The following is an 18,816-nucleotide window of genomic DNA, read 5'->3' as shown; positions in this document are numbered from 1 at the left end:
CCACCATACACACTTTCACTAAGCACTACTATGTAGACGTGCAAGCAAAACAGCAAGCTGCTGTAGGCCAGGCTGTCCTCAAAACTCTTTTCCAAACTGCTGCAGCTGGCACAGGTGGCCACCGTTAGAGGAGATATTGCTATTCAGTCTATGCACAGATATGAATTCAGCAGCCCACATGCCTCGAAGGGAATATGCTACTTACCAGTATGCACCTGTTCTTGGCATGTAGGGCTGCTGACATTCATATCGCCCGCCCTCCTTCCCGCTGCCTGTCGCAGCTGCAGCATTCTCTTTGGCATGGCCATCTCTTACTTTCCTATCTCCATCTCTGCCACAATGGCGAAAAACAATCTGAGGATGGAGAAGATGCCCATGCGCACTGTAGTCCAGGGGAGGAGTCACCTATCTCGTGATACTTCGAAGACTCTTCCAAGACAACAAAGTGCAATCATCCGGACCCAACACTAGGTGGCGATCTATGCACAGATATGAAGGTCAGCAGCCCTAAATGCCAAGAACAGATGCATACTGGTAAGTAGCATATTCCATTTTTATACAAACAAATATGGTCTGAGTTCAGTCTTTGTTTGTGTGACATGATTTGCTGATTGTGTAGAAAAAATGCTTAACACTATCCTCTGATAAAAGCCTTACTGCTCAACCACACTATCACAAATGGAGAGTAAGGTGCTTTCTAACTTTACCTCTACCTACCTTTGGGGTTCCACTGGACTCTCAGCACACTATACCTCACTTTGGTATAGTATATACAGAGCCAGCTTCCTACAGAGAGGCGGCAGTTTTATGCTTAAAATGAAGTAAAACATTGACCTTGAGATAGGCCTTGGAGAGAAATTGGAAAGATCCAAAGGTCAAAATGCTATAGCCAGTTTTTGAAGATCCATCAAACCCCTTTGTCTCTGCTTAGGCGGGAGATGTTCTTCCATCCACCCGCCCACTGTCACACAAGTTTATTCTCCCCTCTTCCCCTGCCCAATTCCCCCTCTCCCACCCATTTTTCCGCCTCCCCAATTTTTTTGTTGCTAGTTTACTACCACGCATGATCGTTGAGGTACCTAGCTGGCTTTGGATAAGAGGGCCAAAGACCATGAGTATGGTGGCTGCTTCAACAGGATGTTGAGGGGTGAAAGCTTATTTAGTGTGGCAGCGTAGTCACAGACGTACCCCCACAGAGCTGCACACACTATCACCCCCCACACACCTGTACAAACTGACAGATGCACATGTTTCAATTGAGCTTTTCCATTCCCCACTCCACCCATGAAACCATGCACACAGCATATTCTGTATATAGTGGAGAGGTGTGGCTCACTGGTTAGAGGCGGCAGACCTGTAAGCAGAGAACAGCCCGGGACCAGGGTTCAATTCCCGACGCGGCAGGGTCTTGGACCAGGGTCAACGCACTCGATAATTCTCGCCTCAGTGCCTACTCTAACCAGGGAACACACTCGGTAACTCTGGGCATTAAGCTTGCCCCATCTCTACAACGGCCCCCCCACAGACGCCGGGGATGCCTGGTTTCACCCTGGAGATACCCAGAAAAGGGACCATCTCATAGGGAAAACCAGGACGGGTTCCCCAGCGGTCTACAGCGCCAGGACACTCGGGTAGAGTAACAGTGCGCTTTACAAGTATCCCACATTTACATATTCATTTGACGTTTTTGTCAATAACTACAAACTTTGACTGTGGCCTCCGAGTACTTTCATCTGGGTACATATAAAGATGGGTCGCAAATATAATCTTAGATGGAATCTGATGATGAGAACCTGCTTCTCATGAGGTAGTTAGTCCATTATTGAAGGGGGGGCTTTTCCAGGAATACCCACTGTCCAGGATGGTGGGGTGAGGGGGTGAAAAATGTAGCTCTATTTTCCATGATAGTCTAGGTCACTGGAGGAAAAAATAAGGCTATCCAGACAACGTACAAGGGCATGGCAGTCCAGTTTCCTAAAGCCGTGAAAGCTACTTTCATACCAACAGCAGTGGCAAAGTACCACATGCTCCCTTCCTTAGCCTGGAGCTCCACCTTGTGGCCTTATCCTGAACTTCGTCCCCCTATGTTCATGTATCCTACATGTCCTGTTAATTTTTCGATCTGCCCCCTCGTATGCTTTTTTATGGTTTTGACTTTTGATGTTTCTAACTAGCGCCAGTTATTATATGTCTTAATTATCTTCCACTGCTCTATGGCCCATAACCTCATTTTATGTATCTCTGATATGATTGTTTTGATTCGCTGGACTGTTTTAACAATGCTCCCAACTTGTGAATATGTGCAGTCTAATGACCCAGTACTCTTGGTCCTAAATCCGAGCGATCCTCACCCTGTATAGCTTTGCGGGGATTGATTGTTTGCTGTTTTTGGGGATATTTCAACATTGCCTTAATATTACTTCCACCATATGCAACGGTGATGTGATTTGTTTGTTTCGCTGGACTTTGTTCTGCTCACTCCCTTCGTATATTACTTAACTCATATTCTCTTGACTCTGGCCCCTTTCTCTCATATTATTCTCCCATTCCCTTTCCTTGCTCTTCCTTTTCCGAATCCTCCCCTTACCCTTTCCCAACACCGCGTCCTTCCGCTTCTCCCTTTCCAAGTCTCTCCCTCCACATCCTCAACCCATTGCTCACGTGATTATCTGATTCTCCTCTCCCCTACTTTTTTTCCTTTGCCCAATATGCCTCCTCTCAATATCCCATCCCCTCCCAGGACTTTTCTTTATCTAAACATGGTCCCAACTCCTGGTCCAATCCGTACCCCCCCCAATCTTTCTAAAAACGCTAGAAAAAAACTCAAACACAACCTCCTCATTCGAAATCCTGAAACACTTATTGTTGACAACTACTACAGCCCTACCGCCCCCATTAAAACGAATTACATCTTCTACTCCAAACGCCCCTCTAAATGTAAAAGCATTTTCACACAACATCTCCCAGTCACTAAAACCTCCAAAATACCCCATGGCGACAAACTTTCCACCACTCCCTCTCCAACCTTTCGTGGGGAAATCAACATCTCCATATTTAAAACTGGTAACATCCTCATCCAAGCGGCCGTACCCCATCTTAACACCTTCGAACTCCATTTCAGATCCTTGACCATCCAACTTTCCAATTCCACCAACAGCCTCCCACCTCCTCTCTCCCCTCCGACCCCGCCCCACCAGCCCACTTCTCCCGCCCCTGACATTACAACATCTAATGACACTATGCAAACGTTGACACCTATCCCCTCTTTTCTCACTATAACCCCCCCTCTCCCATTGATCCTCTCCACACCCCCTCACTCCCAATCCCCCTTGCACCCAATCAGCCCACCCATTCCCCTCCCTAGGACTCCTCCCTCTGTGCCCTCTTTCACTGTCTCCCCTTCCATTCCTCCTCCAACACCCCCTCACTCCTCCTCTCCCAACTCATCCTCTCTCTCACCATATCACAATACTCCCCACCCAGATTCCCCTTCCTTTCCTCCTCCAACCCCTCCTCACTCCTCCTATCCCAACTCATCCTCACACCCACCGAATCACAACACTCCTCACCCAGATTCCCCTTCCTATCCTCCTCCACCCCTTCATTCCTCCCCTCCCAATTCAGCCTCACACCGTCTGAATCTCACTTCCCCCCACACCTCTTCTCCCAACTCATCTTCTCCCTCGCTGAACCATATTCTTCCCATTATCCCCCCTCTCACTCCCACACCAATCCACAACTATACCTCCTTGCTATCTCAAAACTTCTCATCCACAGATGTCCCTTCTCCCCCCTACCCCGACATGCCACTCCTTCTCCCATACAACTACAGCCCTCCCTGCTCTCCTACCTGCTTCGGCTCTTCTCCTTCTCAGATCAGGCCTCCTGCCTGCATTTGCTCACTGCCTCCTCAGAGCAGATCCCACTCCGCAGCTAACTCTGAACCCCATTTGTCCTCCTCCCCCCCCCCCCACCATATTTACCCCCTCACTCTTATCTCAAACTCCCTTCGTAACATCGAACGTAACCTCACCACCCTTACCAGAGATCTCTCTCGTCTCAGGAACGATATCCTCAACCTCAAATCCAGCGACCTCACTCCCCAAAAAAACACCGCCAGCCCTAGTCTAATAAACCCCACCGCATCTAAAACGTGGAAAACAAATCCCTTGCTTTGCCGGGCTCAAAGACCACTCCGCACCACTTGCACCCTCTCTCACCAGGAGATTTCCGACCTTCAAAATTCCTACCCTCCTTACTCACCAACCATGTACACGCCTCCCACCTTCTCAAGCATCCCCGTCATATTGGGAACCAGTCGTACTCCCCCTTCACCTGTCTCACCTAGACCCCCTCCTCATCTCACCTCCATTCATACCCTCCCATCTCCCAAACCCACTCCCAAACCCCTCACCTGCATGCTTGTTAACTGCCGCTCCGCTGCCCGACATGCCATAGAAATCTCTGAAACCATCCTTAGCGAATCCATCGACATCGCGTTCCTTACAGAATCCTGGCTTAATGAACACTCTACTAGTATTCTTGACCTACTCTCACCCCCGGGCTACTCCATTATTAGGAAAGATAGACCCATCCGAAAAGGCGGTGGTGTAGCTATCATCTTCAAAGACGAACTACAGCTATCCCTTATCAATAACGCAGAATATGCCTCCTTTGAATACCTTGTAGCCGAACTCAAAATACAGGATTCCATTCCCCCCCCCCCATCCGCCTTCACAATATATATAATCCGCCTGGAAATCACTACCCATTCATCGACGAGCTATCTAACCTTCTTACGCAATCCTCAATTTCCAAATCTAAAAACATCTTCCTGGGAGACTTTAACCTCTATTGGAATGATACTAAAGATCCCTCAATCTCCCTCCTGTATGACCTTCTCGAAATTAATGACCTCAAACAAATCTGTCAGTCACCAACCCATTCCAAAGGAGCCACCCTTGACGCTATCATTACCAGCAAAGATCTAGCCCTCCTATCTAACATCATTCCGATTGACTGGTCCGACCATCACCTTATCCTGTTCTCCATAAACAACTCTGCCTCCACCCCTCCGTCCAAAACTATTAAACCCATGAAACTGATCAGAAATCTCAGTCATATCCCTCCTGACTTACTTGAATCCAAACCTCAGGCCCAGCTTCTCGCTATCCCTCCTTCCCTCAACACGAACGAACTAACCAAACAATATAACAGAGCTGTCACTGCTACCCTTGACCTTCTAGCACCACTCAAACTCAAAAAACAAAGAAATATCCCCTCCAAATCATGGTTTAACACAGACCTAAACATTGAAAGACGTAGACTCAGACTGACTGAAAGATTATAGAGACAGCACCCTTCTCCTTCTAACCTGGCCAACCTCACTTACTAGATCGTCCTACAAAAAACACATCTTTAGACAAAAAACTTCCTTCCTCAGATCACAACTAGATCGAGCTCAGAACAGGCCAAGAGAACTATTCAACATTGTGCGCAATCAAACTGCTTCCGCTCCCCCTGTCCCACTGGCCTCGAAGACTAGATGTGAAGAAATAGCTCTCTTTTTTTCAGACAAAATTAAACTAATTGAGCAATCCTTCCTCTCTACTGCGATCCCTACCACCAATCCGAACACCTCTCTTAATATCTCACCCTCCATCAGAACTCCCCCTACACCCTCTACGGCCCATCATAACTCTGATCTCCCTTACCCCTCCTTGCCCCCTAATTTCCTGGACTCCAATCATCCTAACTCTCTTACTAAAAATAATGCCGCTTGGCTTAACTTCCAGCCAGTCACGGAAAGAGACGTCTTTAACATCATTTCCAAACTCAAGCCTTCCTCCCACACCAAAGACCCTCTTCCATCCAAACTTGTCCAAAACCTCAAACATATCATCACCCCTACCTGGACCTCTATTATCAACAGCTCCCTTGCCACCGGCTGTGTCCCCACTTCATTGCAACTAGGCCAAATCACCCCCATTATCAAAAATCCTTTGGCAGACCCAAACGACCTCAATAACCTTCGTCCCATCTCCAACCTTCCCCTTCTTTCTAAAGCCCTGGAAAAATGTGTTCTTCTCCAACTAGAGAGACACATTGAACACTTTAACTTACTAGACCCCTTCCAATCTGGCTTTAGGAAAGGATGCAGCACTGAAACCGCCATGCTAAACATTGTTGATGACATCCACCACTCACTCGACAATGGCGAATCTAGCCTTCTGATCCTCCTTGATCTCTCTGCAGCGTTTGATACTGTTAACCACTCTACTCTACTCAATGTTCTTAGAGATCGATTCGGCCTACATGGTATGACACACAAATGGTTCGTCTCATACCTACAACACCGTTCTCAACAAATCAAAATCCAAAATTGCCCATCTAACCCTACCTCCATCTCCTTAGGAGTTCCGCAAGGATCCATCCTCTCTCCCTCTCTCTTTAACCTTTTCATGGAACCCCTCACACTCATTCTTAAACAAGCCGGGATCAACTACCATCTCTATGCCGATGACACCCAACTCTATTATAGGATTAAAACCCATGCTGACATCCTTCATTTCAACAACACTCCTCAAGATTCAAGCCTGGTTCCACACTAACCACCTCAAACTCAACCCTAAAAAACTGAAATAATTCTTTTTTCCCCTAAAAACAACCAGCTCCCTATTCAGAATTGGATCTTTGACCTTAATGCCCTCAACTGCTCCTTATCTTTGTCCTCCTCAGTCAAATCACTAGGTATCTCACTTGACAACCTCCTAACCCTCAAGACACACATCACTAATTCTGCCAAAGGAGCCCTCTTCACTCTCCGCCACCTTAAGAAAATCAAGCCCTTCATCCCTATCGATGATTTCAAACTAGCAGTCCAATCCCTTGTTCTTTCTCGCATCGACTATGGCAATGCCATTCTCACCGGAATTCCCAAGATCCACCTCGCACCGCTTAAATCTGTGCTGTACCTTGCAGCTAGGCTTACCTCTGACTGCAAGCGATTCGACCACATCTCCCCTACCCTTAAATCCTTAAATGGCTCCCCATTGAAGGTAGACCCACGTACAAAACAGCCTGCATTACACACAAAATTCTCCATCAGAATACACCGACCTACCTCGCTAACAAGCTCACAAAAGCCGGTTGCTCCCGTTCCTTGAAAAGCACAAACACCTTCCTTCTTATCCCCCCATTCAAAAAAGAAAACCACCCAGTCTCGGTCCTTTTCCGGCAACGCTCCATGCATTTGGAATGCCCTTCCAACTGACCTTCGTTGCAACCCTTCCTACCCTTGCTTCAAAAAAGAACTCAAACTACATCTCCTCAATAAATATTGGGGACCATAATCCATATCTGCTATCTTCCACTGGCCACTTCTGTCCGACCTCAGATACATCCGCCTCCCTTCTTTTCAGCCTTACTTCGCCCTTCCTCCTCGTCACTTCCACCTCCCTGTTTACCACCTTCACTCCTCCCTGCACCCCCCTTCCCTTGTCCTCCGTCTGCCCTCATTTCTGCCCCTCCTGCTCTCATCCTTACAAACCCAAATCTGACCACCAACCTCCCTATCCTCCTCTGCAATTTTCAATGTATGCCTGGTTATTTTTGATTATCACATCTCCCACTTTTCGGTGTTCTTATTTCCCATATTTCTCATTTTGAAATATGTCTGGCGGAGACTTATATGTTGTTTATACTCATTTATGCTATGTATGACCCATGTCTTACTGACCTTCTTGTCTCAAAATGTAAAGCGCTCTGATACCCCTGGGTCTAGCCAGCGCTATATAAAACCTCGAAATAAATAAATAATAGACTGTTGGCTCATGGTGTTAATGTTGTGTACTTGTTCACATTCTTTTCTCTTTATTCAGAACTGTTGTGGTGAAGAAGCAGAGGAGCAACACAAACAGCCGTGTGATCTGCTGGGAGTGAGCAAGCTCTTAGACCAAGGGCACTACGCATCTTTGGTAAATAAGTTGTCACTTATTTAATGCTGAAATAATCATGCTCTGCTTCCTTATTTTTTCATGTAATGGTCCTCCTTTTCTCTATGCAAACTACTTTTGGCCTGCTAAGTCATTGCTTGTCATGCATTCTTAACATACATTGCCCTGAATAGTAATTATGTGCTTTTTGACACTTCATTAATTAGTTTTACACCCAGCACCAATCCCAAACTTAAATGCCATCCTTGGGACCCAATCACTCCACCAGTTATGAATTTGCTGGCTCCTACTCCACCTATTACCATTGACACAATTGCACCTTTCCCACGTACCATCTTTTCATTATGGTAGAAATGTGTTTCTCCATCTGATAGAAGTTTAGTCGCAGATTCCTTAACTTAGAATATCCCCAGGCGTCAGACTGGACCCGGAAAATCTTGCACAGCAGCACCTCTGCGTGCCGGGGGCGGAGCTATATATGCCCGCCCGGGTGCGCCGACATCAGTTTTGCAGCGTGAATCTTTCTGGATTCACTATGCTGTGTATTATTCTGCGGTGTAGTGATTGGGTCCGGAATCGTAGTCTGTGAGAAAGTGCCATCTTTCTTGCCTTGGTATGCCCCACTTTTTTCTGAACTGCTGATGTGGTTTGACTGAGTGTGCCCTGGGTCCCTGCCAATCAGGTACCTTCCCTAAAAAGAAAAGCTATGCTGAAACAGAAAACCCAATTGGCATCTCTGGCTACCCTAGGTACCCAGGGCATGGTGCCCAGAGAAGACCCCTGAGGGCTGCAGCACTTATTGTGCCACCGTCAGGGGCCCTGTACCCTGGCAGCCACACACTGCCTTTGCAGGCGGAGTGCCTAAGTACAGAACTAAAACGAGGCTCGCCATGGCATACATCCCAATGCTAATTGCGAGGATGCCTTTTGCCTCGAAAGTATTAGAGAAGCTTTTGAATAGACAACTGTTGCATTTCCTGGGGAGAGCAAATGTATTGGATCACTCGCAGTTCGGTTTCCGTGAAGGGCACGGAACAGAGACTGCATTGCTGATGGCCACTGAGGAGCTCAGGAGTGTTCTGGATGCCGGGGGGGAAGGCCGCCCTGATTTTGTTAGATCTCTCGGCGGCCTTTGACACGGTAAACCACGACACTCTACTCACCCGGCTCAATGAGGCTGGACTACACAGGACAGCCCTGGCCCTATTAGCATCCTTCCTATCCAACAGGTCTTTTACGGTGGAACTGGGAGATGCCACATCTAAAGCCTTTACATCTCCTTGTGGGGTACCCCAGGGGTCGTCACTAAGCCCCACTCTTTTTAACCTTTATGTGGCGCCCCTGGCGGCTATCATCCGGAATTGTGGCTTTCTCCCAGTTTCATACGCAGACGACACGCAAATAGTGGTCTCCATCTCTAATAACACTCAAGAGACAGCGACCAGGTTTAAACACTGCAGATCACGTGCTGGATGCAGACTAACTGCCTCAAGCTAAACGGCGATGAAAGCGAAGTGATGCTGCTGGGCTCAGACATGCAATCCTGGTCCCAGGACTGGTGGCCAGATAATCTAGGGCAATGCCCTTCGCCAGTACAAAAGGTAAAAAACTTAGGCATACTCCTCGACAACAAATTGTCCTATGAAGCAAAAACCAATAAATTATTATCATCGATATGGTTCATCGTGAAGATGATCAGGAAGTTGCTACCTTTCATTCCGCTGACATCATGCAAAACAGTAGTAACTATGCTGGCGTTGTCAAGACTAGACTACTGCAATGCGCTGTATGCGGGGATGCAATCCCAACACCTCTTGAAACTCCAACGCTTACAAAATGCAGCAGCGCGACTGGTGCTGAACATACCTAAACATGAGTCCATAGCCCAGGGTTTGAGAGCTCTGCACTGGCTATCTGAAAAATAGAATAACATTTAAATCCCTGAGTCTTGCATACAAAGCTCTGCATGGCGCAGGCTCACATTTTCTAAAAAAACATCTGGTTAATTATCAGCTAAACAGATCGCTGAGATCCAGTAACCTCAATCTGATCCAGGTCCCCAGAGACAAACAACTTAGATGGGGAGGGAGAAACTTCCTGCTGTATGCAGCAAAGGCGTGGAACCTGCTTCCAATTTCAATTAAGAACTGCCCCTCTCTACTTTCCTTTCGGCAAGAGATAAAAACATGGCTATTCAGTCTGGGATAGTCGTCTCCGGTTTAGCAGTTCAGTCAAGTATTCTATTTTTAGCGCCAAGACGCCCATGGGCATTCGTTGCGCTTTACAAATCCATAATCCAATCAAATCTGTGTGCCATGGCCACCAGACCCCACTGCCCTGGCACACTTCAGTCACTCCTCTGGCTGAGTTCCCTATGCCAGAGGTGAGGGCACAGGTGCATGAGCCCTGTGCCCCTACAGTACTCTGGGCCATTCCTGGGCACTGTAAGTGCAGTGATGCCATTAAGAGTATATGGTGCAGGGAGGTTGTCATTACGAACTCCACAGCATCATAATGGCTACACTGAAGACTGACAAGTTTGGTACCAAACTTCTCAGCACCTTAAACCCGCACTGCTGCCAGTGTGGGATTTAATGTAAGATGCACGAGAGGGCATCTTAGAGTAGCCCTCCAAAACCCGAATCTACAATCCACGTCCATGCAGCCTATATCCACAGGCTACACTGTCCAGTACTTCAACTAGAAATTCCACCAAAAACCCACAAACCGCACAGCCTGTCCAGATTTCTCCATAGAGAAAAACTTTCCTTTTCCAGCAAAACCCTCTGGAATGATAGAGAGGAAGGAATGGACAGACAAGCCCCATAGGCTGCCATTATGTGGCTCAAAACAGGATACTGTGCCTTTAAGAGAACCCTCCAGAACTCTCTCAGTATCCCAGAATGCACAGCAGGTCCCTCTTACTTTCAGTTCCTTTTGAAGGCGTAACACGCCAGACCTGTAGCATTCCGTACATAATATCTTTCTCCACCGGGGAGGAGGGCGGGCGCTTATGACTAGAACAGAGATACCCCTACTACAGAACTAGAGTTACAGGACAGAAACTACTCCTTCTGTAGTAGGGGATCTCTGTGTATAGTCATAATCTAGTGAATAGAATGGCAAGCCCATCCCCACACCAAAGCGGCGGTGGAGAGAATAGAATTAACACCACCACTGTGCGAACAGATTTCGCAGCGAAGCCTGCCCAACCTGAGTGTCTGTCCTGGCATCAGTGTCCAGACAGTTATGCTTAGCAAAGGTATGAACCGACTTCCAAGTGGCCGCCTTGCAGATTTCTGCAATAGAAACATTACGAAGCAAAGCAGTCATGGCAGCTTTGCCCCTGGTGGAATGAGCCTTAGGTTTACCCCCTAAGGTCTTATTAGCCTTCTGGTAACACAATTGTATACAGGACACAATCCACCCCGAGATGGACTGTTTAGAGGTAGCAAGACCGGTCCTGACTGATCCATAATTGATAAACAATTGGTCTGACCTACGAATATCTTTGGTATTATCCAGATAAAATTTCAACACCCTCCTAACATCCAGCGAATGCAGAGACCTTTCCGATGGCGATGAAGGATTCTGAAAAAAACGTAGGTAAAGTTATGATCTGGTTAACATGGAAATCGGAGAACTTTCGGAAGAAATTTAGGGTGAGTACGCATAACAACCGTAGCAGCATGAAATACAGCATAAGGTTCTTGGCAACACAAGGCCTGATTTTCACTCACCCTGCGGGCCGATGTGACGGCCACGAGGAACGCCGCCTTCCAGGACAGGTGCTGCAACGAAGCCTTATGAATAGGTTCGAAAGGCTCCTTCATCAATCTGGACAGCACCACCTTCAATTCCCATGAAGGCGAAGGAAGCCGGACAGGAGGAAACACTTTCTTCAAGCCTTCCAAAAAGTCCATGATTACAGGGATCTCGAAGAAGGAAGTCTGCGAAGGGCATTTCCTGTAGGCAGTCGGCGCAGCGAGATGAACCTTAATGGAACGAAAATTAAGGCCAGACTGCGCCAAATGTAGATAATACGGAAGGATGACATCTTCCTTACATGTCGTTGGATCATAGTTCTTGGACTTGCACCAGACGCAGAATCTCTTCCACTTGTAAGCATAGGATCCTAGTGGAAGGTCTCTTAGCCTCCTTCAGTATGTCCATACAATCTTCTGGTAGATTCAAATGGCCATATTGCACTATCTCAGGAGCCATGCTGCCAAACTCCAAGACGAGAGGTTGGGGTGCACCGTTTGCCCCCGAACTTCGTGAAAAGTTCCGGCTGGCACGGCAGCCATATGTGAGGAAGGAGAGACCGGTGAAGCAGGTCCGTGAACCACCACTGCCTGGGCCAATCCGGGGCAATCGGGATCATCCGTGCCCTGAACTGGGACAGCTTGATGAGCACCGCCGGAATCAGGGGAATGGGAGGAAAAGCGTACAGGAAGCTGTTAGACCAGTCGATCCATAGCGCATTCCCCAGCGTCCCCTGCTGGTAGTACCTGGAGGCGAAGTCTCGGCATTTGCGATTTCCGGCAGAGGCGAACAGATCTATGTCTGGAGTCCCCCACCTTGCGAAGACGTCCCCTAGTACTTCGTCGTTTATAACCCATTCATGGTTTTCATGAATCGGTCTGCTCAGCGCGTCCGCCTGAACATCCTGCACACCTGGCAGATGAGACGCCGTTATCGTCAGTCCTCTGGCTAACAGCCAGTGCCAGATCGCCTGCGCTTCCTGTGACAGTGTGCGCGATCTCGCGCCCCCCTGCTTGTCGAGGTAATACATCATGGTCGTATTGTCCGTCCGCACAAGCAAGGAGTCGGTCTGGAAGGACCGATGAAAGGCCTTCCATGCCAAGTGAACAGCTCTGAATTCCAGGAAACTGATGTAACACGTGGACTCTGTCGGAGACCACGCTCCCTGGATCTGTAGATGGTCTGAATGCGCTCCCCAGCCCAGGAGAGACGCATCCGTAACGATAGCCTGAGTCGGGAAGTCCCTGTGGATAGGAACCCCTCTGAGGATATTCTCTGCTAAGCACCACCATCTCAGGGACAGTTGGGCGTGAAGAGAACAATCCTGTAGCGGCCTCGTGTGTAGGCGCACATGCGGAGTGAGGAAGATACAAGAGGCCATCGCTCCCCATAAAGAAGACATGGAGCAGCTAAGAGAGCCTGAGCCTTCCGAGGGATGGATAAGCGTCTCTCCTCCGAGGGAAACACGCTAGCCGACAGCGTATTGATGGAGGCTCCCGAGCACCGCAGGCACTGTACCTGGATCGGGACAGACTTGGACAGATCTATGTGCAACCCCAGACGGTTCAGCAGGACGGTCGTCCTGTTGAAGTGCAATTGTGCTTCTAGGAAGTTGGAGGCTTTGTCTACCCATACCTGGACGATTAGTTGATCAAACACCTTGTTCTGTCTCAGGTTCGCTGCTATCACAGCTATGCATGCCGAAAAAGTCCTGGGTGCAGACTTCAGTCCAAACGGTAGTACGGTGTACTGATCGTGATTGGTGCCGACGAGGAAGCGCAGGAATTTCCTATGTCTCCAAGGAATGGGCACCTGGAGGTACGCATCCTGCAGGTCTATAGCGCACAGCCATCCTCCTCTTTGCAGCTTAGGAAAAAATCCGGCGCAAAGACAGCAACCATGCGTTTGCTTAACGCTAAACCAGAATGGGCCTGAACTCTATCTGGTCCTTTTCTCGCACCCGAAAGGACCGTGACTACAGACCTTCTCTTAGAGACCGAGGGACGTCGTATCTCCCTGCTTCTCAACAGGGTAACGCCCTGCGCTCGGAACTCGCGCAGCTGGAACTGCGAGGGGAACTGGTGGAATTGCTGGAGGAGGGCTGACAAACGAAGATTGTCTTAGACCCGGCCGGCATTTGTCTGCCGAGGAGCAACAGGCTCCCCTGTGCATGCGCACAATACACTTGTGAATTATTAAATGGCGGCCCGGGACCACAGACAAAATCTGGGAGGAAAAAACGCCGCGAGAAAGGGCGGAAGGCCTTAAGCCGTTCTCCAAGCCCCAAGCCTACAGCCTTCAAAAGTCTCCGATTCAGACTTCATGCGTGCCACTCACTACCCTCATGGCAGCCCAAGGGTTGCCCAAAGAACGGGAGAGTAGAAGCACACTGCTGAGCCGCAGGCTGCAGATACGTGATACGATACAAGTATGGCAACGTAGGTCAAACCCACAATACCTGGGGGTCGGCAGGAGAGAAAACTCAGCTCCGACACCGATGCTTAGATCTAAAACTATCAGTCCCTTAAGACTATCTATTGTAAGGCTTCCCTCCTTTCTCTCGGCAGGGGAACCACAAATCGGTGAAGAAACACCCCCACACAGGGATCTTACCACAACGCCCCAGCAACAGCGGGCCACAGCATGCTGTCTGCATGCCACCACCCCTGCGACCAAGTCAGGAGTACGTTCGAAGCCAGAACCTCCTTCAGGTGGTAGTGGACGAAAGTTAAGTACCGCCAACCAGTTAAGAGTAGGAGAGAGCCTCCCCGTACTCATGGAAGACGCATCCCTGGCATCAAGGCACGGGGATTCGCAGACTGAGGGGCCAAAGGCCCCTGGGGCGGTGGGTGGGAGAGGGGACCGAGAGAATTCCGAAACATCCCCGGTGGTCTCACCAGTGGTGCCAGAGCAGGATGAGTAGATGATGAGTAGGTATGCGAATACTCAAAACTAAGCAGAAGGACCAACGTTCCTCGCGAACACATGGTAAGTAGCCACAGACTCCCCATCAGAAGGGTTCCTCGACGCTGATCAACTGCTCGGCGTCGCGAGTGGACGTTGCCGGGAACACAAAGTCCCCTCCTACGAAGAGAGGCTCACCACGGCGCGAGGTCTGGAACAAGACCCAGGCGTAAAGCACCGGCAAGTATTCCGCGGCTGTAACCCATGACGTCTGCCTCACTACGACGTCACCATCACTAAGACAGTGACTGTCTCTACGACATTGACCAACACCCCGACGTCAAATAGTCACTACGGTGTCAAACACCGAGACGCCGAGCCATCCATAACGGTGACATTTGGACCTAACGGAAGATAGCGGAGCCCAAGCGCCCAACGCCCCAAAAAGGAGCATCACTGCTCCTCGACGTCGAGCCTCACTGCTCCTCGACGTCGAGCCTCACTGCTCCTCGACGTCGAGCCTCACTGCTCCATGACGTCGAGCCTCACTGCTCCATGACGTCGAGCCTCACTGCTCCATGACGTCGAGCCTCACTGCTCCAGGACGTCGAGCCTCACTGCTCCAGGACGTCGAGCCTCACTGCTCCAGGACGTCGAGCCTCACTGCTCCAGGACGTCGAGCCTCACTGCTCCAGGACGTCGAGCCTCACTGCTCCAGGACGTCGAGCCTCACTGCTCCAGGACGTCGAGCCTCACTGCTCCAGGACGTCGAGCCTTCCCATTACGTCGACGCCGCTGACCAGAACCGCGTCATAGCTCAGACGTGCCCTTACTGGGGAGAACCCCAGAGGTCACAGGATGGGACTCGGTAGAGGACCTACCCTCTCCTTACCCAGAGGCTGAAGATGCCTTCAAACTCCCCTGCTCCAAACCTGGGAGCCGAAGCCTCCTAGATAAGAAGTACAGAGAAGACGGGTTTCAAAAGACACAGGCGCAAACAGAATACAAACCCTGTGAGCTTCAGCTGTGGTCTTTAGTTCAGCTGCAGACAAAGCACTTGTCAGAGAAATAGTATAAAGACAAGAAGACTGCAGAAATTCTGCCAAAAAAACACAGCAGAATGTAGATAACGGCCAAAGACATCGAGTGAAGCTGCAAAAATCCAAAATTATCACAAAAATTGAATAAAAAAAGCTCAAAAAAGAAGAGCTAATGCTCCAGGGTCCTGCTAGCAGGAGCTGGAAAAAAGAACTGAAAGTAAGAGGGACCTGCTGTGCATTCTGAGATACTGAGAGTTCTGGAAGGTTCTCTTAAAGGCACAGTATCCTGTTTTGAGCCACATAATGGCAGCCTATGGGGCTTGTCTGTCCATTCCTTCCTCTCTATCATTCCAGAGGGTTTTGCTGGAAAAGGAAAGTTTTTCTCTGTGGAGAAATCTGGACAGGCTGTGCTGTTTGTGAGTTTTTGGTGGAATTTCTAGTTGAAGTACTGGACAGTGTAGCCTGTGGATATAGGATGCATTATCTGTCTTTAAATTCTCTCTTAAGTGTCTGTGCAGGTCTGCATTTTTTGACAACTTGAGAGATTATTTTTGATTGCTCCGGGGTCCGCGCACATGGGCGGGACTATTCACTAGATTATGACTATAACAGAGATACCCCTACTACAGAACTGGAGTTACAGGACAGAAACTACTCCATCTTAGAGATGCCCTCCAAAACCCGAACCTACAATCCACGTCTGGGCTGAGTGGCTGCAGAGGCGGCCACACAGCAGACATGTTGCTGGACCCCTGGGTGGAGAGTCCCTGCTCTCCTGGGCCTGCAACAATGCACATCCTGGGCAAGGTGCTATGTCTCCTCCCCCAGCATGGACCGGGTGAAGCTTCAAAGGCATACCGCCTCTGAGAGCTTCCCCAGACCATTTGCTGTCCCCAGCAACTGGCCCCCCCACCCGTTCTACCCCCGTATGGTGGGAAGACTGGCGGGAAAAACTACCTCAGGAAGGAGGGTGTGCCAACCTTTGCCAACTCCACCCCTCAGTTGGAGGAGGTGAGGTGAAGCAGGACCCCGGCCATCTTGTAGATGGGGAGCCCTGCCCAATCCTAACTAGGCTCATGCCCCCCTCCTCACAGGAGAGGATCTGGCTAGGGGGTGTCACCACAGGACAGGGACCCATTGGTCCCTGACCTTGCCCTACCTGTAACGCCCCTAAATTTAGTATTTAGGGGCTCCCTGAACCTTCCTTCCTCAGATCCAGATATCAAAAGAAGAAAGAAGATCAAGAAGAAGAAGCCCCGCCGCGCAGCTGCTAACAGGACAACCACAACTGACTTGGCCACAGCCCTACCGGCCTGTTGATCCTGGAACCTGCTCCTGCCTAATCCCGGCGACCTCCGCGGACAGCAACCTTGGGACACCCAGAGGACCTGCCTGCCTTTACCCTCTCGAAGATTGGGACTCCCAACAGCAGAGGCTCTGCTGTAACACCCCACCTGGTGCTCACCAGGAAGCTCCGGACCAGCCCACTCTGCACCAGCCGAGCCCGGGCCGGGCCAACCCGAACCAAGACCACGAGGACGTACCCCCGGCGACTGGGACCCGAAGTCCAGTGCCCAAAGACCCTCCTAGACGAACCAGCCAACGCCTGCAGACTCAGAACCAGGGGCCACCCCAACCGCGACCAGCCGAGGGTAAGCTTTTTTGCAGCGCGAATCTTTCTGGATTCACTATGCTGTGCATTATTCCGCGGTCTTGTGGTTGGGTCCGGATTCGTAGTCCTTTTTTTTTTTTTTTTTTTTCTTAGCCCAGGTGGGCGTCGGCGTCACACCCCCTTGGGTGTATTTCCGGTGACGTCGGCATGCTTCCTGCGGAAGCTCCCACTCTTGGGCGCCATCTTCAGATTCTTTTTTTCCGCGGTCGGGTCTGGATCGTTCCCGTTTGGGCTCCAGACATTTTTGGAGAAAGAAGAAGGAAAATACAGAAAAGACGAGGAGAAGTCACCTGAAGACTCCAGGGGACTTCACCGACGAAAAACAAGCAAGGATAAGGCGTTTTCCATCGAGATCTTCGACGACCGTCGACGAACACGCGACCAGAGAGGCCCTGGACGCTAGAGGATGGACAACACGCCGTTCAAGTTCTGCCGTAACTGCCACCACAAGTACGCGCAGAAGGACCAGCACCCGGTATGCAACCTTTGCCTACCGGTGGACCACGAGAGCGGAGACTGCAACGCCTGTTCCGCCTTCACCCCAAAGACCCTTCGTGTGAGAGAGAGGCAGAGGGTAGCACACGCCGCCCTGCAGGGGAAGGCCCCGACTCCGTCACTCTACGAGCTGGGGATGTCCTCCGAGGAAGAAGACAACGCTGCCGCCGAAGACGACAGCTACACGGTCGTAGAGACCGATTACACGAAGACTTCTGACAAGGTAGGAGACTCTTCGGCCCCCAAGAACCCGAGAGACTCTGAGTCTAGAAAAATCGAGGGCAAGACCCCGAAAGCGCCGACGCCAAAAAAGGCGGCGTCCGCGACTACTCCCAGGCCCAGCGGATCCTCCGAGAAGGAGTCCCCGGCGCCGAGAGCTGCTGATCAGCAGAAAACGTCGAAAATCGTCCCCGAAAAGGATCGATCGACGAGGGAGAAAGACCCGAAACTGACGACGACGACCAGAGACCCGAAATCCGGTTCGACGTCGAAGACTTCGACTCCGAGAGGCACGGCGACGAGCCATCCGTCGAAGAGAGCGGCCGACCCATCTGACGCGGAACACGCGGCCGAGATGGAAAAGAAAAGAAGGCGCCTCGAGGCAGAAATGGAGAACATCGTGCAGCGGAAGAAAGATTTCGACGCAAAGATGAAAGCCTTCACGATCCCTCACAAGACCAAGCCACCAGTGATGGAGGTGGTCGAGGAGGAAGAAGAGATCGCCGAAGTCACCGAGCAAGACCAGGACGTCGAGGTGATCGACGACCAGGAGGAGTACGAGAATCCCTACGAAAGTTACAGCTATGGGGAGGAAGATGAGGGCAGGACAGACACTGAGTCGGCACCCTCTGACCTTCAGGAGGTAGATTACATCGATGTCGACACCGACAGCCCGGAGGAGGTGGTCGACACCTACCCCTCGAGGCCCTCGCCGCCGGACGACATCGGGGCCTACAACTCGGTGATACAATCTGCCGCAGCAGCT

At 50.2% G+C, this 18,816-nt stretch overlaps 1 protein-coding gene across 3 annotated transcripts in view; it reads left to right on the top strand.

The window, feature by feature from the left end:
- KMT2B (lysine methyltransferase 2B) overlaps window positions 1-18,816 on the top strand; it is a 1,130,837-nt gene that overhangs the window by 408,833 nt on the left and 703,188 nt on the right. For all 3 annotated transcript variants that reach the window (XM_078655415.1, XM_078655416.1, XM_078655414.1), the window contains exon 16: window positions 7,881-7,976. In XM_078655415.1, coding sequence (XP_078511541.1) covers window positions 7,881-7,976 — 96 coding nt within the window. The remainder of the gene's footprint in view (window positions 1-7,880; window positions 7,977-18,816) is intronic.

The sequence above is a fragment of the Lissotriton helveticus genome, chromosome 7 (genome assembly GCF_964261635.1).
Source record: "Lissotriton helveticus chromosome 7, aLisHel1.1, whole genome shotgun sequence".
Taxonomy (NCBI): domain Eukaryota; kingdom Metazoa; phylum Chordata; class Amphibia; order Caudata; family Salamandridae; genus Lissotriton; species Lissotriton helveticus.
This window is presented reverse-complemented; position numbering and strand designations above follow the sequence as displayed.